Source organism: Thermobia domestica, chromosome 9, assembly GCF_964235325.1.
Source record: "Thermobia domestica chromosome 9, izTheDome1.hap1.1, whole genome shotgun sequence".
Lineage (NCBI taxonomy): Eukaryota > Metazoa > Arthropoda > Insecta > Zygentoma > Lepismatidae > Thermobia > Thermobia domestica.
The window spans coordinates 101,730,884-101,758,264 of record NC_137462.1 but is presented as its reverse complement, the minus strand read 5'-3'; the positions used below and the strand labels follow the sequence as shown (position 1 = coordinate 101,758,264).

Sequence of the window (27,381 nt, the reverse complement as noted above, 5' to 3'; positions counted from 1 at the left end):
CCAATAAACAAAAGTAGCTCTTAGGAATATTGATAACTTGCATCATAATGGTTATTGAGCCCATTAATTTATATGAGGAAACAAAGAATTTTAGCCAGTTAATTTTACTGACTACTTCTTCTTGAGATCTTTAAATTATTCTATGCGAAATTTAACCATTGTATTATGTAATTTTAATATATATAAATAAAAACTAAGACAATATTACATTGAATATTTTTAAAGCAAGGAACCTTAAATAGGCCAGAAGAAGAAATTAGTAAAATTGAATGAGTAAAATCTCGTCTATTTAAAAGAAAAATACTTCCTCATATAAGTCAATGGGCTATTAAAAAAAAGAAAGTTAACAATTCAACATCCAAAAAAAAAATAACACACACACACACACACACCTTTCATTAAGGTTCTTCACTACAGCGAAATTAAACTACCGCTAAGTTTAGAGTTTTTCTGTAATATCTTCAAAACAAATAAAAATATTTGAAAAACAGAAACGTAGTGAACTAAACAATGCGATTTTGCATGTGTTATCTTTATCGCAATTCACCTATCTGATTTTGGTATGTCGCTATTTACAGAACCCGCAAAAAATGCTAAATCTATCTACAGTTCCAAATCGAAAGCAGATAGATGAGTTGTGATAACGGTATCACATGTAAAATCCTATTGTCTAGTTCACTACGTTTCCGCTTTTCGAATGTTTTTATTTGTTTTGAAGATATTAAAGAAAAACTCTAAAATTAGCGGTAGTTTAATTTCGCTGTAGCGAAGACCCTTAAAGTCTTTTTTCGAAAGCTACCCTGAAACGATGGCGTGTCGTTTGTTGCAACCAGAGTTAAAAGTGAAGGAAAACATGGGGGACGTCATCTCCCACTTCCAAAAATATCTATGGCGTCCCTCCACTTCCTAAAAAATATAGTGGACAAAGATAGGCACAAGAGATGATATGACGTCATGCGTTCCCCAACCTTTCAAATCAATTTTTACCCCTGGTTACAACTTGATTTTGATGTTTGACAATATTTTCATTGCGGATTTATCAAATTTTATTACCGTGAAGATTAGCACATACCTGACGAAATATCTAAGGGTTGCCAGGCACTTATTCATATTGATTCACTGTGAATAAGTGGTATTATCTTCCAGACGAGCGAGATCTCATATAACCTCACTGATGAAAAAGAAAAATGAAATGAAATCTTTAAGTTTTACGTCCCACGGTTATGCCGGTTAGGCTAAAGGAGACGGTGATGATGAGAGATGAGTAAAAATGGTGGAATGAATAAAGTGGGAGGAAACGGGAGAACTCCGAGAAAACCCACGAGCACGGTGTTTGTCCACCACAAAGTCCACACGGCGCGAGCTGGGATCGAACCCGGGACCCCAAGCACCGGAGGTGAACGCTCTACCACTTTTTTTTTTTTTTTTTTTTTTTTTTTGTTTATTTCATGATGTTCTGAAATACAAAGTCCAGGTTACAACACTACTTAAGAACCATGTGTGTTAAAACAGTACATAATTATGAAACTAGAATCTATACATGAGAAATATATGTAAATACAGAGAGTCAAGACGTTGTACTGGTAAGTTTACACTACCAGGAAAAAAAAAATCTACTAATCAAATATGACATGTAAAAAATTCGCGAAATATTTGTTTTCCTCCACCCGACGCCGTAGTTTCCACCGGGAACGTTGCAAATAATCAAAATATTCAATTGCTGTACAGTGCGGTCTAGTGTGAAGCAAGTAATAGAGAGTAGTGCCGAGGAGCCAGGTAACGGTTGTGTTCCGAGTTGGCGGAAACCATTGATAGTCAGGGAAAAGAAAAATGTTCGCCGTAAAATACTGTTTAGGTTTACGGCAGATGAGTGCCAGCCAAGTAATAAGTTGGTTCCAAATGGGTCTAGCATCAAAACATTCCGAAAGGCGATGGTGTAAGGTATCTCTGTGTCCACAAATAAGGCATAAGTCATTATCACTCCGATGAATAGCGTATAAGCGTTCATTGGTGGGAATCAGATTATGAATTGCTTGGTACCACAGACTTTTCACGTCACTGGTGAGGAGAGGATGATTCAAATTCTGCCAAATCGCGGGCCAGTTGTGGTGTGGATGGTGCGTGATGATAGAAGCAGTTTCAGAATTGTCGTGCTGTTGTTGAAGTATGGTGTATAAAATTCGTGTTTTACCGGCCTGTTCTTGGGACAAGGTGGGTAAATAGGCCCAGTTTAAGATGAGGTCACGAAGATAGGATGGACAAAGATTTTCATGGCGTAAGTGAGGAGGGTTATTTCCATGAAGACTGGCTGTCCAGCACGTTAACCACTGCGCAGTGTGTGAATGTGCATTTAAAGACTGTACATGTATGTTTTTTAACAGTAGTGCTTTAGCTTTCTGTCGAATATTAATCATATTGAGCCCACCGTGAGCATATGGGAGGGACAGAACAGACCGTCGTACTCGGAAAAGGCATCCTTTCCATAGAAACCACCCAATGAGGGAGTCTATTTTCTTGGCATACATTTCTGTTAAAGGAAAAATTTGTGCCACATACCAAAGTTTGGAGCAAAGGTAGGCGTTAGCATACCATACCCGTTGATACAAGGGAAGTGCGCGTGGTTTATCTGCTTGACTTTGTATACGCATTTGGGTTATGATCGGGTTCCATATATGCTGCTGTTGATTTTTGGCATCATTAGTGAATGTAATACCAAGAATTTTAAGAAAGGAGACCGACTGCACGTTCCAAGGGTTCGGTGGTGAATCCGGACATTGCCAGTCATGAAACAATAATTGCTTAGATTTATGTGTATTGAGCATTTGTCCACTGAGCAAGGAATACCGCTCAATATGTTGCATTGCTTTCTGAAGATGAGAAAATTCAGTAGAGAGTAATGTAACATCATCTGCGTATGCTTGGATATTAAGCTTGTGAAAATCATGTAATAGTGGATCTTGCTCCCTCGCAATTTTTTGTAGTAGAGGGTCAAGTCCGAGACTGAATAAATATACCGAAAGTGCGCAGCCTTGTCTGATACCACGTTTAAGGTCTATAGCAGGTGACAAATGACCATTTAAATGAATTTTGGAGGATGCATTGTTGTATAACGTAGTAATGAGGCTGATGAAGGATGGAGGAAATGCATATGCCTTAAGTACCGCGTAGATATATTGATGGGTCATACTGTCAAAAGCTTTCCGAAAGTCAAGTGAGACTACACAGGCTGGGAGACGTTTAAACTGGTAATATGAAATAATATCTCGCAGTTTGGATAGTGCTGCTTGCATATTATACGTAGGATTGAGTGCAGCTTGATAGGGGCTGATGAGCTGACTACAGATGGGTTTTAAGCGGCTAGCAATCATTTTGGTCAATATTTTAAGATCGGTATTCAGAAGCGTAATGGGACGAAAGTCCTCAAGAGAAAATCGGCCGGATTTTTTAGGAAGGAGTATCAAGATACCATCATTCTGTGGAATATTAGAGGCGTGCAATAATTCATTCATTATTTCAAGTACTGTCTGACCAACAATATCCCAATATTGCTTATAGAATAGGTACGGGAGTCCATCAGGCCCAGGGCTGGAGATATTATGAGATTTCTTCAAAACACTCATCAATTCCTCGATCGAAAAGGGGTGCATGAGGGAATCCAAGGCGTCGGGAGGGGCATGCGGTAAAGGAAAATCTATAAAGTCTTGTATGTCCATCAACGTATCCTGAGGTGTGTCATACATTTGCTGATAATAACGAACAAACTCATTTTGTATATCATCAAATTTGTAGAGGGTTTGTTCCCCACCTACATTAAGACAATCTATATATTTGGAGGTATTACGGTGCACATTGCGCATATAATGATAGAAGGTGGTCCTTTCATTTTCCAGTTGTTCACCAAGATGTGTGCGGCTGTACAACTTAGAAAAAAGTTGATGTTCCACTTGACGTAATTTTGCTTTAATGTGGTTCATAAGAGTAAAATTTTCCGGTGTGCTCGGTTGTGACCATATGTCATGCAGAATTTTGTAATAATATTCCTGGGTATGGAGAAGATCGGTCTTTGTTTCGCGAGCTTGCCATTGAAAGAATGAACGAATTTTATGTTTTGCGTAAGCTACCCACCACTGATTAAGGCTGTGGTAATAGCGCTGTTGCTTACACCAATACTGCCACTTACGAAGGAACAAGTTTTTAATATCAGCGCGGTTTAAAAGTCGAGATGGCAATTTCCAATATGAGCGACCAACAGATCGACTCACAGCTTGTGGGAACTTGCAGGTAATGTAGACGGCTACGTGATCAGAAAAAGAGGGGATGTGCAAGGCCGCTTCTGTAATATGTTGCCGGCATACGTCTGATATATAGATCCTATCTAAACGTGATTGTACTCGGGCGGAGCGGTACGTCATTTGTCGTTCTGCATGACATAATAACCAAACGTCGCGTAGGTGAAGTTGTGAGATAAGAGTTTGCATAGCCTTACATGGTATATAATGTCCTGATGTGTCTAATGGTGATTCCACCGCATTCCAGTCTCCGGCCATAATAAGTTTGTCTGGTACTACTGGTAACAACGGCACTATGTCTTCATTATAAAACTGTTTCCTGCGTAAGCGGTTTTGCGTCCCAGATGGTGAATAAATGTTAATAATTGTGAACCCCTCTGAGCGACAACGAATTGCCCTCCCGGAAGGTAAACATCTTACGTCATCCACTTGTATACCTTTCTTGTACAAAATAGCAGTTCCCCGTTGATTTTCACTTTGATTAATAATAGCAGTATATGCCGGTAAAAAGGAAAATGAGGAGAATGCCACTTCTTGAAACATAAGAAAATCGGCATCAAGTTGTGTTACAAATTGTTGCAGTAAGCACTGATTAGAGAAGTTGGATATAGCATTTAAATTGAGTGTACAAAATGACCGCGCATTAGGCAGAGGCATATTACTGTTGGAAACAATAATACTACAACTGCAGAAAAAAAGATAAAAGCAGACAAATGTCTGAGGGAAAGAAAGTACAAGGCCAATCAACATATCGATGCACAATACTTAGAAATATGCTATGGAACTGACTCTGGACCCAGACTATTTTGTCGAGTAGGTAAATGCAACAGGCAACTGATTGGCATGTTTTTCTACTGTTTCCACTGATGATACTGTTTCTACTTGGTCATTAGATGTTATGGAGGAAGTATCTAAATCATAACTAAAAGTTTCGGTTACAGTTTCACACACGTCACTCGACTGGAGGGAATCAGCAAGATTCGGCTTTCGTTTCTTACCTAACGGCAGCGAATCAGCTTCCTCTTCCAATATATGCGTGGCACTTAATTGCTGTTCGTGGGTTTTACTATTTACTGTGTTTACTCGCTGGGAAGACGACGCACACATTTCACTTGTTTCAGAAGCGCGCACTGGCGAAGGTAGTTCTTGAGTAGGCCCAGAGATGGCAGAAGGCGTCACTTCACTCGCTATCGCTGGAGATGCTAGGGACGAAGGAGATGCATCAACGGGTTTGAATAAAGCCGGAAATGCAACTTCATCATTAAGAGGAGGCACACTATTATCACTTCTCGGCAGTTCATTTGGCAGGGTTCTCATTGTCGGTAGAGTCTCAGCAACTTGCGCATTCGCATATCGCCGGGTAGATGGAAGTGTTCCTTTAAATATTTCCGTCATCCGGAGTTCCTCAGCATGTTGCGATGCGGGTGGTTTTACATTTCTCTTCTTTGGGCAAAAGGACTGGACGTGTCCGGGGGAGGCACATATCCAACACGTTGTTTGTTGCCCCTGGTACATCACCGTGGCTTTTTGGTTGTCAAAAAACACTTTGGAGGGAATGGGTTTTTTCAGTTCCATGGAAATAATACGCACTCCATTATAAATAGGGTATGGGAGATATGCAGGCCATTTTTCATGCGTAACGTTATGTACAGTTCCATATTCATTTAATACATTCACTACCATCTCATCCTGCAATTCCATAGGCAAATCCAAAACGCGTACACGAGTCAAAGCAGAGGCGGCGTCTGAAATTCGTACTTCACTTATCAGTCCATCACTGTGGCGGAAATTCACTGTTCCTGGGTTATTCGACATAAAGACGTTAAACTTATGCACATCACCGATTTTCACATATATACAATATTCCTCATTATGCAGTTGTATGGCCGTTGCCTCAGTTAATAAGGGTGCGAAGTTCTCACTTAGCCATTTATGTATCTCAAGTGCTAATGGCCGCCTGGATCTTGTACTCTTATCGAATTCGAATTTCACAGTATTCGTACGAATATTCTGGGACATATTGATATCAATGCAGTATATGCAGTATCGACACAGAAACAATTCTATATATCACTTCTATTTATCTATCTATATATATATATATCTATATACAGATAGTGAAAGGCACTAATAGTATATCAATAACCGGTACTACGTAGTTCAAACACACCACAAAAACCGCACCAGCGACAAAGCACGTCCTCACGGTGTGAAGGCTCGTAGCGAACTCCCACTGAGCCACCGCGCCCCCTTGATGAAAAAGAATATTAAGCTCCAAACAAACAAACACAAAACATTCTAAATTTCACGATAATTTGACATAATTACATTTCCTCTTTTAACGCAGTTCTTTATTTCCTTATTTTATATAAGTTCTACTTTGGGAGGTGATTAATGACATCAAAAGAAGACAAAAAGTCCTCTTGTATTTTGTCGAATTTTGTGTCGTGTACGAGTGACAGTGGTGCCAACTTGGAATCGAAAATCAAATCTTGACAATTGGAACGGATCAGATAGGTGTGCACATAAGTTGGGAGATGATTTGTGACATGAAAAGAAGACAAAAAGTCTCAGGAAACACCTCCCGAACTATGTGCACACTTTTATGTCTCGTTCCAATCGTCAGGATACGATTTTCAATTTTAAGATGACACCCCTGTCACTCGTACACGACGCGGAATTCCACAACATGCAACAGGACTTTTGGCCTTCTTTTGATATGCATCATGCAACATGTCTTCTTTTGATATCACGAATCACCTCCCGAAGTATGTGCAGATCTTTTAGGTTCACCCAGTATGTATGAATGCATAACAAGCTTCGTTTTTATAGGTACAATAAAAGAAGATATTAACAAACAGGTATGTTTCTATATTCTTTGAACATTATCTATGACCTGAACCTACTTTTTAATGGTATTGAGTATTTATCTCCATTATTTCGAGTTACATTTTAGTGCCTATTTTTAAATTTTTAGTGCCTATTTGCCTGCCTATTTTACAGGTTTTTAGTGCCTAAACATCCGGTCTCTAGTTATCAGATATCAGAATAAAATAGGGGTGTTGCAAGTTTAATGTGTGAAACATGGGCGACAGTAAGCCTAATTTTGGCCTTGGAAATTTTCAAACCAAATTTTTCTTATAAGCCTGACAATTAATCAACTGCATTAAAATAATTTCATGATAAGGCATGAGTACTTGCATAATAGAATTTGTTTGCTAACAGGACTGGTGATTTTTTTTTTTTTTTTTTTTACGAAATCATCATAATCAGATATATTTAGGCTTTGCTTCTTAGTGCTGCCGTCGTGCTTGCAGACAAACACTCAAACAAGTTTCTTTCTTATTTACTAACACTAAGCTTTTTTTTGTTGTTGTTGTTCATAAGTTGTTTTGATCTTAGTAAATAAGAAAGAGATTCATTTAATGAGTATTGGTCTGCAAGTGTGATGACAGCCTTAAGACTTGAACTCTGCAACATTCTTAATATTTTATTCTGATGTCTGATAACTCCTATATGACGTTAGTCATATAACCTATTTTCTATTGAGAAACTAGGCCTATTAGTAGTCAAAGCCAGATTTAAATATCAGGAGCATTTTATTTCAAGTTCCTTAAAGTCCGCCCACGTTTAATACATTAAACCCTGCAACATTTTTATTATTCTATTTTCTACTGAATTAGGCCTACTGCTAGTCAAAGTCTAGATTTTAATACCTCTTTACACCCATCATATACCCGCGAGCCCAATTAAGGCAAGTGAGCGTGAGCCATGGTGAGCGCAAGCCTATTGAAGAGAAATGAGCGCGAGCCCGAGTGAGTGCGAGCCCAGTTAGGAGAAGTGATCGCGAGCGCTAGTGATCGCAAGTCCAGTTGAGACAAGTGAGCGCGAGCCCGGATGAGTGCAAGCCAAGTGGACAGAAGTGAGCGCGAGCGCGAGTGAGTGCGAGCCCAGTTGGGAGAAGTGATCGCGAGCGCGAGTGAGTGCGAGCCCAGTCGAGAGACATGAGCGCGAGCCCGAGTGAGTGCGAGCTCAGTCGAGAGAGATGAGCGCGAGCCCGAGTGAGTGCGAGCCCAGATAAGATTAGTGGGTGCGAGCGCGAGTGAGCGCGAGCCCAGTTGGGAGAAGTGATCGCGAGCGCGAGTGAGTGCGAGCCCAGTCCAGAGAGATGAAAATGAAATGAAATTTTGAGTTTTACGTCCAACGGTTATGCCGGTGAGGCTAAAGGAGACGGTGATAATGAGTAATGAATGAAATGGTGGAATGAAGAAAGTGGGAGGAAACGGGAAAACCCCGAGAAAACCCACGCACACGGTGTTTGTCCACCACAAAGTTCACTTGGCGGGAGCAGGGTTTGAACCCGAGACCCCTAGCACCAGAGGTGAACGCTCTACCATTGAGCCACCGCGGCCCCCTTCCAGAGAGATGAGCGCGAGCCCGAGTGAGTGCGAGCTCAGTTGAGAGAAGTGAGCGCGAGCCCAGCTGAGACAGGTGAGCGCGAGCCCAGTGGAAAATGGCCACCTTTGTACCATACTAATACACAGGGGTGGATCCAGGACCGACTTCTGGGGGGGGGGGTTGTCATACTGCTGCTTTTAAGGGATCCAAACTTTGGGATGGGTTTTATTTATATATAAGAAAGATTCCTCTTCTGGATCCGCCACTGATAATACATTGGCATTCGCATTTTTTGGTGGCCACCTAGCACAAGAGGATGCAAGTCCATACCCCAACACCTATTGTTTAGAACACAAATTTACTGAAAAAGCAATATATGCAATGAATTTATGTACAGTACTAAGGCTCCTAGGAATTTCCTTGAAGAACGTTTACGTTTATTCGTAGATCTGTAAATAATAAATTATACTTTAATTCGTTTCTATAAATTTATTTGGGGCGTGAGAAAAATTACAAATATGTGGGAAATTTTATACTATCTTGATGAAAGCTATGGACTAGGTACCTGGTATCACTGACTAACCAAGTTACGAACTAACAAGAAAAAGAAGAGCAGACGTGTCGAAGAATTTGTACCATATTATCGACGTGGAGAAGTATTAAAATTTGCTGTTTGTGTGTATTAATCATTTTTCACAGCAGTAGTTAAGTAATGATTGCTGTTCCAAAGGATCATAGGTAATTGTAATAGTTTCAGAAATAGCTAAGTAATGGTTGCTGTTCAAAGGCTCACTGAACATTCAACGATTTAAATCATGATCATGAAATGACAAAAGTTGATTGAAGGGAAAATAGGCAGTTAGTTAATCGTACCCTCTAAGTTGCTGTTTGTTGGTTGACTTGGAGGTTAGCATGTTCAGCACTGGGGCTATACGAGACATGGATCTGTAACTTAACCTGGATCCGAACCACAAACCCACAATCTCCAAGAATTTTGTATATTACTGTTGTCTATTGCAACATTCGTTGTTGAGTGGCAATAAAAATCAGTCAATTTTGCTCTGGTCCGAGATCCAGGTTATGTCTTACGTGTGGTTGTAATAATTTGCTACATTTGTGGTAGAATGGTGCGCACTGATTTCCTGTTAATTAGGGTAGGAATACCGGCTTCAGTACCCAGGCTTATAGTAGATTTGTGGAGAGATGGTGCAAATAAATGCAGTTTCTTTGGAAGGAACATCCTTGGATGGTTCCTTTCTGTACCAAAGTTTAATATTTAATTCAAGTAGTATTGCCGAGCGAGTGAAGGCGGGTTAGTGCCCCGCAGGGCACGTTGTTTTCGGTCTTTATTACAGCTAAATGGGAAAGGGGACCTGTGTTCTAGAACCTTGCCCCCATTGACCCACCACTTCTATATTTTAATCAAATATTTCTTATTTGCAGCCATGAATCATATTTAAAGCAAGTTGAATATGTTATCTCGAAAATATTTCTCTCTCTCTCTCTTGGTGAGCAACATTTTTAAAAGAAGTTTGTTACGAAACTAAAACCAAAAGTAGGTTGGTCTTATGTCCTTATGCAACATCGAAATAATGAAGAAGCCGATCTACTATTAACGTGGCCTCCGAACCACGACCAGGGTGCAGTTGGCGGATGCGCAGTCCATTATGCAAGATCAACCCTTATATCAAGGCACGAGGCTTCCCCTCGCCATTGGCTGCAGAATATTTTACTTTAAGTGTAGACATTTGGTATTTACATTGTTTACCTTTGAAAAGATCACGACCCAGCTCAGATATGTCCACTGGATTCAGACCTAAAAGTTCCTATCCTTACATCATTTGCTGTGTCCCACCCAGGGTGGATTGATTTAAATCAGTCTGATTTAAATCACGATTTTAATCAAGATTTAAATCACTTGATTTTTTAAATAAAAATCGTTGATTTAAATCAAATTCCGAAATGAATTAATTTAAAGTGAAAGTAACTAAAATCCCGTTTCTCTTCTGTTATTTCGATTATGAAAGATAATAATCATAATACAATGAGACTCAAATGTATGTAAGCACAGTATGAAAACGAGTATCATGTAGGGAACGATCAGGGAAAATCCCGTTTGAACGGGTTACGGGTGAACCCTGCTTTCTTCTCTTTGGAACACAGGGTTTTAAAATTTCTATTCCAACGGGGAAATCACCATGGTCATTTAAGATGAAAACTCTTTTCTGTCCACGTCTATTTGTTTGTTTCCAGATAATAGGGGCGTATTTAGAGCGGTCCGATCCCCTCCGAAACAAAAAATAAAAATTTATTTTAAAATTTTGGGCGAAATTTATGTACTAAATACATAGAAGTTCCTCGGGATCGTAATACGACAAATTTTGGATGGGTTAAAATATCGAATAATACTTTTGATAAAGTGGATACTTGACTCCATTGCAGAACACGCCGCGATCTGCGATGTGATCGCAGAAAATTTGCCGCGCCTGTGCAGGAAAAATTGTCAGAGGAAATAAAATAGCCAACAGAAAAGTATAAAAACGTGCCTGCTATGTATAGATGTCTTAAATGCACAAACAACTCGCATTTGAACTGTTTTTCACGTCATATAAAGCATATTTTTTTAATAATCACAAGTGTTTCTTCTGCTGGAACTGATCATCTTGATTTTTTATTTTGGAATTCCTGCAGAAAATTTTTGACTTACAAAAGCTCATTGCATATAGACAAAGAAAGTTCTGCCATCGGCTAATAGTATATAGGATCAGAAAACGATATTCACGAAGAAATTAAATATCGACTAAAAGCAGGGAATTCGTGTTATTATTCAGTTCAAAATCTCTTATCGTCACGAATTGTGTCGAGGAATTTGAAGCTTTAAAATATATAAAACGATAATTATGCCTGTTGTGCTGCATGGTTGTGAAACATGGTCACTTACGCTGAGGGAAGAACGTAGACTGAAAGTATTTGAGAATAAAATCCTGAAACGAATATTTGGAGCCAAAAGGAACGGAAATTAGGAATGGCGAAAACATCATGATGAGGAACTGCATAATTTATACCGTTCACCAAACATTGTTAGGGTCATCAAAACTTGGAGGCTCAGGTGGGCAGGACATGTAGCGAGAATGGAAGCAAGTAGGAACGCTTTCAAAGTTTTAACTGGAAGTCCAATCGGAAAACGACCATTAGGAAGACCTAGGCGCAGATGGGAGGACAATATTAAGATGGATCTCGCAGAAATAAGAATACAAAATAAAAAATTAGCAGTTGACTAAGGATAGAAGTCAAGAGAGCTTTTGTGAACATGACATTGAACCTCCGGGTTCCATAGGTCATAGAGTGAGTTAGTTAATTTTAGGCGAAATTTATGTACTTTATATGTATTTCGTGCCGCTAGCTAGTTCCAATTGTTTAAAATGATGCCTCTGCCAAATATCAGTAACTTTCGTGAAAAGAAAAGTGTCATGTTGATATATATTTTTGTACTTTTTCCTTAATGTTAAGAAACATTGTTTGGGATTGAAATAGGTTAACGATTGGGAATTAATTCAAAATCAAAACCCAATGCTTTCACTTAAATGGCATAATTAACGTTTAATACTAATTCCTAATGTTTTTTCTTCAGTTTGCGACTTGTATTATACGAAGAAAAAGATTTGATTTAAATCAAAAAAATCGATTTAAATAAAAAAAAAATCAACAAAAATGATTTTTTTTTAAAAAAATCATGATTTTTTTGAAAAAAATCATGATTTTTTTGAAAAAAATCATGATTTTTTTTCCACCCTGGTCCCACCACAGTCCCTCGTGTAGAACTATACGCTGTGCTCATCTAAAAGTGCTCGATGGTGAAGAAAATTGTCTAAAAGTTGAGTAAAAGTGTCGTAAATTTAGTTTATTAGAACTGTTGACAGCATCAGAACGTTGTTGCATTTCAGAACATTTGTCCAATGAAATTTCAGAATTCCATATGGATCAGAATATCAACTGAGTAGTGAGAGTACAAGCAACCATGTAAAATTCATCTCTCTTTCCGACCTCGTATCTTTTTCTTTTTCTTTTCTTTTTTTTTTTTTTTCCACAGCTATGAAGGTCATTAAACAGTGTCGAATTAACAGTTTAACATAGTATACACACGTCATGAAAATAAATGTCAGCCATAGTGTACACATGTTATGAAAAGAAATGTCAGCCCCGTTACATTCCCAATATTAGTCTATTAGTGACTTACACACGAGTTAACTCTCAACGATAATTTTTCACACGATATGTGTACTTATTTCATTCTGTCTGTCAAATATTTGTCGTACTTTTCTCAGCTTGTTCAACGGGGCATTGAGTATCAAAGTTTGCTTATGTCAGTCCATCTTTCAGGCCACGCTAAACGGGAAGAGATAACATGACTGGATTTTTAGTTAGTGCACTATAAGAATGTCCAAACTCTCGAGCCTGGTTTTTAGGCTCAGTCAGGTAGCCCCACGTAGCGCGACATTGAAGCAAACGCACTCTACCCCAATTTTGGTTCTTTCCACTGGTCTAGTAGCTAGACGTTTGCCTTTGGTGCGATATGAATGGATAGGATGTCCTTTGTGAGTGATAGCCCCATTGGGATTAGTAAGTGCAAACCTCATTGAAGGTAGAGATCCTGAGCCCGAGCGAGAATAGATTTTAAATGACAATCTTTAGTCCATTGTCCTATTGGACCATAATTATGAGCAAAATTTCAGTAGTGAAATTTTATGCTTTGATTTTTCAGTTTCTTGGAAGTTGCGGTTTCTCACTTGACTGTATCAGTGATTTTCCTTTCAATTGCACGGACTGAAAATGTTTTGCTGAAACTATTTATTGTATTAATTGTAGCATATCTAACATGAAGCGAACACGCTCTATCACAACTTCGGGCTTCCCTGCTGGTCTAGTGGCTAACGCAATTTCTTTTAAGGCGCGTGGTCCCGGGTTCGATTCCCGATGAGAGAGTACAAATATATTACAGGGCTACTACTGGTCAGGGAAGTCAGAAAAGTCAGGGAAATTTTATAAAATATATTTTTCTAACATTAATTGTATACCAATTTCAGTTTAGTCAGCCGTTATATGAGACGTTGCTTAGATTTTTATGGGAGGTAAGTGGAGTGTACACTATGATCAATTGATTATTACTCGTCTCGATAGAGTTAATATTTTCATATATAAATATTCACCGTTATGTATTCCTTATTTATTTGTCAGCTTCATCCGACACCTGTCATGAAAGTCAGGGAATTTCCTGCCAGAGATCAGGGACAGTCCGGGAGAAGTCAGGGAAATAGATTTCTCTAGATCAGTAGGAACCCTGCATTAATTTCATGATCATGAACTTTTCATTAATCATCCATCTCCTTTAGCGTAAAGGGCATCAATCCTGGCACGTTAAACTAAAAAAAATCATTGTCATTTTTCTACCGTAATTTTGCGGCAATTGATGTGTGAAGTGTATAAGATGGCGAAGATACTAAAAAGTATGAAATTTGGTTCGTGCCACCGTACACAATTATTCATACTTTTATAAATTGAAGTAGATAGTACTACTAAATTGAATGCAGTTTTTTTAACTACCACGTCCTGTATGAACATACGTACATAGATTCTAAAGAAACCTATTAGATTGCTGCGATTGAATACTGTTTTACGTTTAATGGGAAACCATCCTCTGTAACGTAAGCAGTAGATAGACCAAAGTCACGAGTACGATATTACAAGCTGCGTACAAGTTCAGAAAACAGGTAGAGTGCCCAATTAGTCAGAAGGCAGTGTGTTGGAACAAAGCCGTATACAAGTTCTCTATAGGGAATCCATAATTAGAAGTAATTTTCCTTGGGGTTCAAATTGGGACATTTTGTATATTTAACAGGGAAGAATTTCCTTAATCAGGCGCTGCGACGTGCATTTCAGAACAACCTCGTGTCGCATATTCCAAACTTCGTTTGTCATGTAATCCATGGCAGCTAGAGACTACTTGGACTTTTTTTTTTTTCATAATGGCTTCCACATCCCCGGCCCTGGCTAGTTTCTTATGCTGCTTGTAGACGATCCAAGAAAGCTTGAACAAGACCAATACCTCAAATTTACACGTTCAAAGGAGTATTGTTCGAGACACTTGAAAAGAGTCTCAGATGGACTTGAAACAACTTTTACACGATCATAGAGGTATTGAATCTGTTTTATATTCTTGTTAATAGATGGCAGTCCAAAACAAGAGAATAACTATGAAAACAAATGAAAGCAAAACTGCGTAGTGATTTAATTCAGACCTGCGCCTGAATAGCTATAATATTAGCATATTTTTCGTAACTTTCTGGAGGCATTTGTAATTTAATAGATTACTTATTTATTGAATACTTTAGGAAACAGGTCAATTGATTTTGCAGCAATCCCATCGAATTTTCAATAAGTATTTTGTCCCTTTTACATTAAATGCGAGTTAGGTTAGGTAACGTTAAAAAAGAAAAGTGCTGCTTAGATATAAAATCCTTCCGTATACTAAGCTTTAAAAAAAAAAAAAAAAAAAAATCTGATTCTTCAAATGGCGTGCTGATAACAGAACCACACTCAGAAAGAAAAAATCGAACTGTTTCCTAAAATTGTGTATCACGAGGCAATGACTGCCTTTTGATGTTATTTATGCTTTGGCATCGAAGACTGTTTAAAGAAAAGGCTGAAATCACAGAAAACCAAACGAAACAATGATAATATTTTTCAGCTACAGGACTTACCGCCCATATCTGCATCAGACTTTCTTCACAAATCTATCCCTGGTTTGGTACTGGTTAAAAGTAACCCGTCAAACGGATAATAATTTTACTGTTAAAATGTGTGAGTGTGTATGAAGGAGAATTATCTGAGATACCGTAATAATTCCCACTGTCGAAACATGCCTGCATAATGTAGGAAACCAGTATTTTATATTTAGAAGTTTAATGTTACCAGTATCAAATCATTAGAAGAGCTATAGTTCAGTTCAAATGAGTGAATACGATGTCAAGGGTTTGTTGCGCTATTCTAATTTATACATGATTCTTATTCTTGTACTCTAATCTCCGTCGATGACGCGCCTGCTCCGTACGGACTACTCTCCCGTGAACCCCCTTTAATGCTCCTGCCCCGACACTGTTAAATAGCATCTCGATTTTATTTATTTATTATTATTATTGCACAGTCTTGTATGTAGCATATGTTAGGATGCACATTTGTACCTTACGAGACAGCTCTAGTAAAATTAATCTGCACACATGAAAGCAACCTCTACCTTAAGAAATAACTTCTCAAATACTACGTGTGGATTTCGTGATAAAATAATTAGATTACAGTAGGATAACATGTAATCATTTCCAGGATACTTCAGTTTGAGAGCATATTATCAATCTGTACGCAATTATTTGATGATATCAGAGATTAATGACAGTACAAAACGTATTATTAAATCAAGAAAAGTCAGTTATATATATATATATATATATTTATTTTATTTAATGGATTCTTCTTTCTTAATCTACACCCGGTATTCTTGTATATTAAATTCTCAAATTAATACTTATACTTCTCATTGCCTCAAAATTAAACAAATGTTATGGGCATGCAAGCATTATAACTATATAAATCGTGAATATTATCAACAAAAATACTAACAATATCTTCCGGCGCAAATATTAGGTTTGTTTATTGTAATATACACTTGGAATATCAGATAATTATGGAAAAGTGTAACAAAAAGATATTTATTCAACTAGAGCTCTGTCTCACGACGCCATCATACTTGTTTTGTATTTTCCTGCACTCAAACTCGAACGCTGATTGGCTATTGAATGCTCTTGAATTGGATTGTTTAGAACAGGACCGAAACGAAATCTCTTGAACGATACTATTGAATTCAAGAGAAAAATGACGTCAGTGCTGACGTCTTTTTCATCAAATAGTCTTGAATGGTCTCGAACAAGAGCCTTGTTCAAGCTTTCTTGGATCGTCTACAAGCAGTATTACAGATTTATTAATAGCGGTCACAACTTGCCTCTGGCTTCCCTTTTTCCTCTTTACTTTTATTTCGTTTTTTTTTTTTTTTTTTTTCCTCCCTGTTTTATTCGGCTTACCATCCTCAGCAGATTGAGGTGAGACTTTTTTCTTGGCATGGTATCCAAAAAAAAATTAAAGCATGCCTTTTTTGTAATTTATTATATATATATATATATATATATATAAATAATATTACAGAAACACACATGCAGACGCATAACACATAGACACGACCTAAAACGAAACAAGATGAAAACAAAAATTAAATATAATTGATTAGTTAAAACAGTTAACCAAGTATTCTGTTTCTCCAATTCCAAACTAGTTGAACTAACCTTGCGTTTGAAAGGCATACGTCAGTTGAACATTTCAGTCGCACTAACCTAATCTAGTTGTTATGTAAAAATGTCTGGCTGCATTGAATTGAAATGGAATAACAACTCCAATCTATTTCTATCCTGTGTGAGATTTTAACCTGCTGGTTTACATTTTGTTGGGACTCAAATTTCATTATTTTCAGAAAACTTATTTCGTTTAGGTGAGATGTGTTTATATCAGGGTGTCTATCGGTCACGAAAGCCACAAATGTCTCGAAAGAAATAACGAAATCAGAAAATGGTCATGAAAGTCACGAAATTTAGCTTTTGGGTCACGATTTCTTTTTTAACTGTTCAAATTTAAATACAGGTTGGAAAATTTTGTTCTATAAAAAGTCAAAGTTCACCACCAAAAGTGTCTATGGTCGGCTTTAGACGCTACCAAATCGCAAGAAAAGTACGTTTCTATCGCATGAATGAAAATTCGGCCTAATTCGCTCTTGAAAATATTAGGAAATTTTATGATTTGGTAAAGAAAAGGTCACGAGATTTCATTTTAAATTTTAGTAGACACCCTGTATATTTAGCAAACCATTAATAGGGCCTCAGATTTCCTAAACTATCTTTATTGCAGCCCGTAGAAAAATAACAGCACAACTCAAAATATCAGCTGCAACTGCAGTTTTGTACCCTTTTGAGATAAATATTAAAAATAATCTTACTATGTTTCTAATGTGTAGTTTTCAGTCAATAATTGCAATTACCTTTCTATAATCTTCAGTGGAGAGTTTTTTAGTTAAGAAAAATTTCTTTGCACTTAAAGTGGATTACCAAGGATACATATAATTTACAGAAAGTTCACTGCTCGCCTGGTATTTATTTTATGGAAAATTACTATCTGCAAATTTTGCTTGTTTTTTTCAGATTGAAAGTAAAATTTACTCTTCAAAAACTGGAAAATTTTGAATTTTCTGTGATACATACTGTCCACAATTAATCCAAAATTCAGGATAGAAAAATGAGAGAGGTACGTAACACATTCACACAATCTAAGTTAAATTCGAAAACTATTTAGTGTACACTGTAGAATTTCCCTTCGAATTGCGCTAACATAAATGGCACACATCAAAAATTATTTAATGTAAGATAATTCAATAAACTTCGGTATTACCAATGAGATAAATTACTATGTGGCAGATTACTTATCTGGCATAGATTTATTTTGCTATATAATTTAATCATTTTCTTAGTTGATTTTTGTGTAATTAGAGAAACAGAGAAGTGATTATTGAATATGTTAGTTTTTTATTGTAAGAGGTCTTGCCATCGTTACCGATTCCTCAGTTGAAATCTTTTATGTCGTAGCTGTTATTTTATTTTTTTAAATCCTAGTTGTAAGAGAATACTACAGAGAAAGCACTCCTTTTTGTGCATGGAAAAGTTACCGGCAATACGATTTATACGTGACTTCGTAATAATAATAATAGTTGTACTTCCCCTGATAGTTTAATGGTAGTGCGCTCCTGTGCAAAACGTTCTGGTTTCGAATCCTAGTGGGAGATCCTTGAAATTTGAACGTATTACTATGGTTCGGATTCCATCTTAAACTGTAGTTCCGTCTTATATAGCCTTGGTGCTTTAAACAGACCCTACTTCAAGAAGAAGAAAAACGTCAACGTATTACAGACAATGTAAAACTACGCTCAGTAATTGTATCATTCTACTTACGGATATTTACGGAAGTACGTCAGTGGTCTCAAAATGAATTTGATGCAAACTAAAACTAAGTTTGCATCATCGTCATCTTGAGACCACTGACGTACTTGACAGCGTGTTTCCGTACAACACAGTTCTTCCCTTGGTAAGTCCGTTCCATTTTTATTCCTTGATGTTTCTATTCTTTTTCTTCCTGTTTCTAACATCCGTGACCAAGACCCCAGGGCAGAGTCGAAAGCTTTTAAGTTTAAAGAAAATTCAGGAATCCATAAGTCAACGTATTAATTTTTGGCTAATAGAACCTATATAGAACACATGCTTCAGTATAACGATAGTACTCAGTTACGGTATCTGTACTACATGTTGTATATTAAAATTTTCACATGTGTATTGTTTCAGTGTCAGTGAACTGTACCAGTCTCGTATCCAGCAGCGGTGATTAGAGTGTCACTACTTTATAGAAACTTATAGGCTTATATAGTCATAAATGTCTGAGGGTATTGAGTAAAGTGTATCGTCATTCAGAAGAGGTTGGGAACCACTGCTGTAGACCGTTATCACATTACACTATTCCTAATTTACTGGTAACCTTAGATACATTTGTGTCAACCAGGTACATACAATTTGGTCTCTTTGCAAGTCAGAAAAATCTCCCATTTAACATCATCATTGTATTTCCACTTCAGCGCATGTCTCAGTTTCATCCTGCTTGGCATACTACAGACGATCACCTAATACATCACTAGTGGAAACATTCTTAGCGTTATTTATATTTCACATCTTGCGTATTGCAAAAGGGTTATATTCTGTAAACTAAAGTAAGCCATTAACATAAAAAAGGTTGTTGAAATTACAGTGGTTTTATATGTTAGTTAAACACAGTGGGTCTTATACAGAGTCGTTTTGACGTATGATTATCGTCATACTAAAGGCCTGACTACTGCAGGAATCATGTTAGTCAAACTCTTTAGTATGGCACTAATCACATATCAGAATGACTCTGCATAGGCCCAGTGTTTTTTTATATGTTAGTTAAACAAAAGAAACTGTTAATAGTAAAGAAAATGTATTACTTACAGAAATGATTCATGCGGTCACTGAACCGGCATATTTTCGAGATTTCTATTAGTATTTAATATGGGCGGCTTTTATCACACATCATAAGTCTTAAGTTTTTTTTTTTTTTTTTTTCTCCATATCTGTTGAATAATGACTGCATGCATTGGTGACAGCTGCTTCTGTTATCCTATCCGCAGCTCGTCGATGTTTGTGGGAAGTGAAAGAAATCCTGGATAGAGAGATCCGTGTGGTGGAATCAGGCGAACGAGGTGACCACAGAATCTTTCGCATAACCGTGGGACGTAAGACTCAAAGATTTCATTTCACAGAATCTTTCTACCACGATCAATCCAATCCAGTCCTGCATTTTTTCAATGTTGCAAAGATTGATTTTACCACTTCGTCAAAGCGAATTATCAATGGGTCAACAGACTCAGTAGTTAGAGGTCCATAAAATATGAACGGTGGAAGAACTTCTGCTCCTTGCATTGCCACCAAAACTTGTTTTTCACGTACCCAACTTAGAAATCGCAGCTGTACACTTTTTATTGTTCCATGTTGATCATCATCTGTTTCATAATTACCCCGGAAATTTAAAAATCGGCCTCAAATTTCTGAGGTCACTGACACGTTTTGTATTGACCAAAAAAATTTAACATCGTAGGACTTGATACCTGTAACTATATTTTAATACCTCTAACTTGCCAATATTCCCATTGTTCAAAGATCTACACAAAAGTTGAAACAACTTTTTTTAATACTTTTTAAAATCGACTTGACATCGTACGGATAGAAAAAGGAATGTTCTCAATAGCTAAAGCCAAAAATACCACTTCTGGAAAAAATTGGCCAAACTCGTAAGGTGTCTCAAAATTATCCCGAAAATCACTCTCATAATTACCTATAATTTTCATTCTACAATATCTCCCATTTTTATTTATTATATTTCATATTTTTTATTTATTTGTTTGAATTATTTCCGTCAGTTTGTAAATTATTCATTGTAGCTTTGGAAAATTCAAGAATACTAATAAAACTCCAACTGACCAAAGCAGTATATATTAAAATTATATATTTGTGTTACAGTTTTGGCTATCTAACACAAATATATAATTTTAAAATGTATATACTGCTTAGGTCAGTTGGAGTTTTATTAGTAATCCTTTAGTTTCTCCATTACTTTTTATTTTTTTAATTTTTTTCCTCATACTATACAATTTTTTCTTCATGTATTATTCCTTCTTTCTCGTCTTTCTTAACTATTTACCCGTACTATTTGATCTTCCTCCATTGAGCTCAGTCTACTTTCAATCTGTGAACGCTTTTATGATTGTTTTTCTGTTTGGTGTTTTCTTCCCACCCTAACGTTTTAGTGAAAGAGCTTAATGTATTATTTTAGTATGTGTGATTGTTTTCATTATATTTGGTGAAATAAACCATCTTCATGTATAAAAGAAGTCCTGAATAACTGAATGATCAATACCTGGACCAATCTACTTAAGCTATAAAGTTGAAATTTAAACAGTACATAGGTTTCGTAACGTAAAGGTACTTCTAAGGAAGGATGTTCGGATATTTGATGCAGAAGGGGAACTGCAATGGATATATCAATCATTATATGTCCGTATCTTAGAATCTCCTAAGTTTAGAAACACGATATATTCGGTATTTAGACTTTTCATTTAAAATAATTACACTTGTTTTAGAGTAAATAATGTGGTAATCTCAATTATTTTAATAAAAATATTAATACCTTGGAATTCATTAAGGCTAGAGATATGAAATTTAGTAACTTGGCTTTTCATTTAAAGTAATTAAACATATGTTCAGCGCTGTTTGATATCTTACCTAGAAGAGAAGAACAAAATAATAGGATAACTAAGATGCTCATATGAAGTGTTCGAATTTCGTGCAAGGCTTCAAAATGAATTTTGTATGAAATACGCAGGTGAAGGATGCAAAATATTGCCCGCATACATGTAACACGTTAGAGCATTTGCTGTAAAACTTCTTTCATTCGAAGATATTTTTTTAGAGTTGTTTATTGGACTGAACTACTATTCATATTGATGAAGGTTTCTCATAAACTAATTTTTGAGTAAGATAGATTTTTCAAATATTCAGCATCTATACAAAATTAAATTATAAATTGTCAAGCGTTAAATAAACATTAATTAAAAATTAATATATTTATTACTTTGTAGCCTTCCACCTCTGCATTTGATTTCGATTTCAATCCTGTGAATATCTTCGAAGGAGAAATGGCAGAAAGTGGGGAAGCTCACATGGGAGCATCATCCAGAGGAGACAAAATGAACCACGGAAGACTTAAAGTTTCAAAGGACAAGACTCAAGACAAATGGAAACGAATAATACAGCCTCTAGATGATTCAGATTCGTCCGACTGGAGTGATGGTTTGTTATAGAATATTTGTTCTTTTTTCTCTTGATTTCAACATTTTCAAATACATTTTAGTTGAAACTTTCATCGAGCAAATAAATATTAACTGAACGTGTCATTCCGTATGTTTGTCCAAAATTTTCCTTTATATTTCAAATCTTTACGAGGCTTCTGAAGCAATTAAAACTTTAAGAAGAACAAGGATAATGTAAAAAGACTTGTGTGAAACACAATATAAGTTCTGTAAAACTTATGTACAGTATGCAGCAAAAAACCTGCAACATTAGCATGTAAGTTTATTGTAAAACAACGAAGTCTTTTGCTCCAAAATAAGTGTGCAGGGAAGATGCCGAGGTTTCTCTTGGCGTGATTCGTGCCACTTAGACGTTATGTTGATTCCCTGGGCTGTTAGGCGTAGTTTTACAATAAACTTACATGTTCATGTTGCAGGTTTTTTGCTGCGGACTGTACATAACCCTGTTCTTAGATGAGCACAGTCATTTTGTACTGTTCTGTCACTTGTTGCTGCAGGATGCAACTAAGGAGAGAGAAAATAGGACACGTGCCCTGGCGCCGTGTTATGAAGGAGTAATGATAAAACACGGAAAGCATTGAAATATAAAATATTCATAGACGTTCTAATTTTGTGGCATCTTTCAGGGAAGTAATAAATTGTCTCAACTAAACAAGTTAATTGTTATCGTTGAACGCACTAATATGGGAGGTTGCCTTTTGTTACTGAGCAGTATGTGAAAAATAAGATTTTAAAAATTTTGCTGCTAGAAAACGTTTCTTTCAAATTTAAACTTTCAATTTCTGTATGTAGTTTAAAGCTTGAAAATTTATATAGTGTTTGGTGTGCATTTTGTTTACTAAGTTTAGATTAGTAAAATAATAATTATAATTGAAATTATATTCATAGAAAAAATTTATATCTTCTTAGCAAGAAAGAAAAATAAGAATTACTTTAACAATAATCGTTGACAAAGTTACTATTAATATACACTTTCGAGTGTCAGTACGGGTTGAAAAGTTTTTCGATCGTTAAAGAAATCAAATTAGATATTTCAGTAACATTGTTGTCCCCTCATTACGAAAAGTTCGATGTTCATTCGTCGTAATGTTTGTGTACACAGGCCTAGAAGCCATACTGTTCAGTGTGTCGATACCAAATTTTAAACTTAAGATTTTAATGATTATCTCCAAAGGGGAAAGGGACAAGTCTTCTACTTCCAAATATAAGGGTAGTTCATTGAAGACTACCTGAGTCTTGCTATTTTCTTTAAAACTACTGTAACGATATTGTAAATCAAAGTTTCATTTAGAATTATACGGTATGACATTGCTTTTAGGAAAATCCAGGAGCTGTTTAGTCTTGAGCATGAGTTATTCCACGGTTTTTAATGTGGGCAGGCGATTACACTTTATAGCAAGGCATTTCTGGGAACAATTCAGACGTATTTTACTGTTGGGGCCGAATTCCCCCCCTCCCCCCATCATTTGCTCAAGAATGGTCGAACGATTTTGTTCATACTCTGTTCCCTACTACATGGTATAAGTCATTTCTTTTGGAGACTTTTCTCTAATATAACTGAAGCACTTTCACTCAAAATGAGTAAATGAACATTTTGCTAGCTAAAACGACATAAGTTATTTGTATGTTTTAAAAAAATGGTAGATGTAATGTACTAGTAGGTGTGATTTTTCTTCCGAACATTTTTTTCAAACTCGACTCATGCGACTATATTTACATCTCATAAATAAATATATTACAACCCTATAATACGGCATAGTTCATTTTTCTTGGAAATATCGTGTTGGGCTACCTAAAGGGCGGGGTCAGTTTTTCTGGATTTCTCTAAAACTGTTTTCAAACATCATGTGCGTATATTCTCAGTTTTCCTTCCAATTTCGTTCATTACCAACATCAGCATTGCTGTCTCCCTTAGCCTAACCCTTTTAAATTATGGCTATTTCTTTCACGTAAATTATAGACTTTCAGGCAAGCAGCTGCATCATCATCCTTATTTATCCTAGGATCATAGTTCGTATCTCATTCTCATCAGAATAGAATAGCCTTTCAAACGATACCATTCATATTTCCCTATCATGTCCCTAAAGCGGGAAATTTTGAGAGAAATCAGGATTTTTTCTGATTTTTTTTTTTTTTTTAATTTTAAATTTTGAGCGCCTCTGAACCCCCACTGCGTTCACATACAAATCTCAAAATAAACTGAAAAATAATAAGGGCTCTACCAAATGTACAGTAAGTTGACGTTGAGTAATAGCCTTTTGTTACCCATTTTTTGCATAAATTTTTGATTATAAGTAATAATAATATATTGTTTATAGAAGTGAATAGGAATTGCAATTTTTGACTGACACTATGAACGATATATACACCAATATTAGGATAACATTTGAATGGGCAAGTACAACGCATTCCATTTTCTAGATATATTCATTTTATACATACAAGAATCAAATTTATTACTAAAACAGGATGTCTATCGGTCACGAAAGTCACGAAATCAGAAAACAGTCACGAAATTTAGCTTTTGGGTCACGATTTTTTTTAACTGTACAAATGTAAGTACATTTTGGAAAATTTTGTTTTATAAAACGTCAAAATTCACCACCAAAAATGTCTATGGTCGGCTTTAGACGCTACCAAATCGCTAGTAAAGTACGTTTCTGTCGCATGGATGAAAATTCGGCCTAATTTGCACCTAAATTCGCTCTTGAGAATGTTAGGAAATTGTGTGATTTGGTAAAGAAAAGGTCACGAAAAAGTTACGAAATTTCATTTTGGAATTTTAGCAGACACCCTGTAAAATGTATAGAAAACCACCAGCTACTTCATTAATGCATTCCTGCAACATCTGCATATCCTTTTTTAGTATAACCCAATGCATGGAAAACTTGAAAGTTCCTTCAGTTTGTGTTCTGCAGGTAGACTGACGAAAAAAATATACTATGATGGATATTTCAAACGAACGACGTGCTTTTATGGTTGAATAACGTAAACTCATCCATGTGTAATGGATAGAAAAATAAAAATGAATACAGAAAATATGCTAATGAAAGGAGGAAACAATAGTTTTTTTTTATTATTATTTATTTATTTTACACCCAAATCCTTTGTGTGTAAAATAATAAAAAAAGAAAAAAGGTTGTTTCCTCCTCTTGTTAGTATATATGAAATCACAACCGTCATATGGTATATGGTTGTTCCACATATGGGGTCTTTTGTACAGCCCACGTGCTCCGAGATGAGAGCAGCGACCTCGAGAGTGAGAGTAAGTGGCTGCTTTGGAAAGTGGACTGGGTGGCGTGTAATGGTTAACCCGTCTGTACGGTACGCTGGAGTTCCCGGTCCAGTCAGTCACTTTCACTCTTTGCGTTAATACAGAAAAGTTTTTGAGTAGGACAGGTTTCCTACAGACCTAGAAAGTTGGGGAATGTCAGAAAATAAAATTTTTGTCACGGAAATTATTGAAAAGTTCTTTAATATCAATGAAATTATTGAAAAGTTTATCAGGTAAACGAAGTGGTCGTTCTCAATAATGATGGCAACTGTGAAATAATAGGTTACTGATGCATTAAGTTATACCAAGGTGTTTTCTACCATGATTTGTGGTTAGATTTTTAACTCTGAAATCAGTTGAGCTACAGCATCTTCAATCCTATAATGCAAGCAGTGTGGCTTCTCTGACCTGAACTGAGTTCAAGCATAACGCTTCGACATACGCGCACCGATTTTAATGGTTCTTTTTTCGTTTGTTTAAAAGAGTATTCTTTTTCGGTTTTTCCACATAAAGGGTTATTAGAATCTGACTATAGTCTCCGGAGCTAGACTATAGAACTTCTCAATGGCTGACAGTGTTCATACCATAAGTGTGTGTATTACGCATGATTTTGACATAGGTGCACCAGTTTTGTTGATTTACTGTTTGTTTGAAAAATTATGTTCTCGCGGTGGTTTCATATAAATTTCATTAGGATCTGATGATAGTCATCGGAGCTAGACCATAAAACCTCAACAGTTGATAGTGTTAATATCGTAATTAACTGACTTCATTGTGTTCGGGCTCACGCATAACTGATATATGAGTAACACGGTATATTGATTTTATTATTATTTTTTAGTTTCAAAGAGTGTATTTTTTTTCTCAGGTTCTATATAAATTTTATCAGGATCTAATGACAGTGTTTGTCATGCATGTTTCCCAGGGCGACCCATTTTATAGGAAGTTAATTCCCTGCCTTTATTTTAGGTATCTAACTAAACTAGTTGTCATAAAAAAAATTAAACTTTTGTCAGAAATAGGTAACCTTTGTCAGGGAAAACAGTTTACAAAAATTTGTGGAACTCTGTAGAAGTACCGATTAATTGTACTTCTTGCTTACAAACAAGATTATGTAATACGTGTAATGTTAATGTAGCATGTAAACCGAGTAGGCGTATAGAAAAGCATCTAACACATTATAAAAATTATTTTACGAACATTACCCATACTCAAAGTAATGTAGTGTAATGTATAGTTTAGCGAATAATCTTACAAAGAAAACAGAAAGAAGTGCGGTACTAAAAGGAACATGTTAGAAATGCGAGAAATGAAAACCTTCATTTTAGGATTATCCAAACATTTTAAAAAATATCCATGATGTAATGGAAATATTAAAAAAGAAAAATAAAATGTACATAAGACAATCTGCATAGGTAGATCTATGACGCACGGATCATCGTAACAAATTAACCACAGTCAATCTTCATGATGATCAGTAAAATCAGAGAATATGGTAATAAGATGAATTTTGTGCGACTAAGTATAAGGGTAGTAGAAAAGATGAAAAAATATATTATCATATGACTAGCAAAAAGAATCACTCACTTCATGTTCACCTGACAAGAGGCTTATGTGTATATATATTTTAACAACTTGTAAAGAGTGTTTCACGCATATTCTTTGATTTTATCCTTATTTTGAATGAACACTGCTCGCTTTTACATCTTAAGTTTGTACCTTGTAAGGAAAAGCCTCGTTCAACGTGAAATGTAAATGAGAATTTTGGTTAAACATACGGTGCACATGAATCTCTTAATTTGTAAAAAGATAATTTTGTTTTGTCAATGACGTGAAAAGGG

General features: G+C 36.2%; 1 protein-coding gene across 2 annotated transcripts in view; it reads left to right on the top strand.

Annotated features, from left to right (window-relative positions):
• The first annotated feature begins 9,254 nt into the window (after window positions 1–9,254).
• Window positions 9,255–27,381, top strand: part of LOC145694893 (uncharacterized) — a 34,449-nt gene continuing 16,322 nt past the window's right edge. Inside the window, exons 1-3 of one of the 2 annotated variants that reach the window (XM_081771617.1) lie at window positions 9,255–9,425; window positions 17,981–18,083; window positions 22,036–22,246. In XM_081771617.1, coding sequence (XP_081627743.1) covers window positions 18,075–18,083; window positions 22,036–22,246 — 220 coding nt within the window. In that variant the 5' untranslated portion in view covers window positions 9,255–9,425; window positions 17,981–18,074. The remainder of the gene's footprint in view (window positions 9,426–17,980; window positions 18,084–22,035; window positions 22,247–27,381) is intronic. The other variant, XM_081771618.1, reaches the window with a different exon arrangement.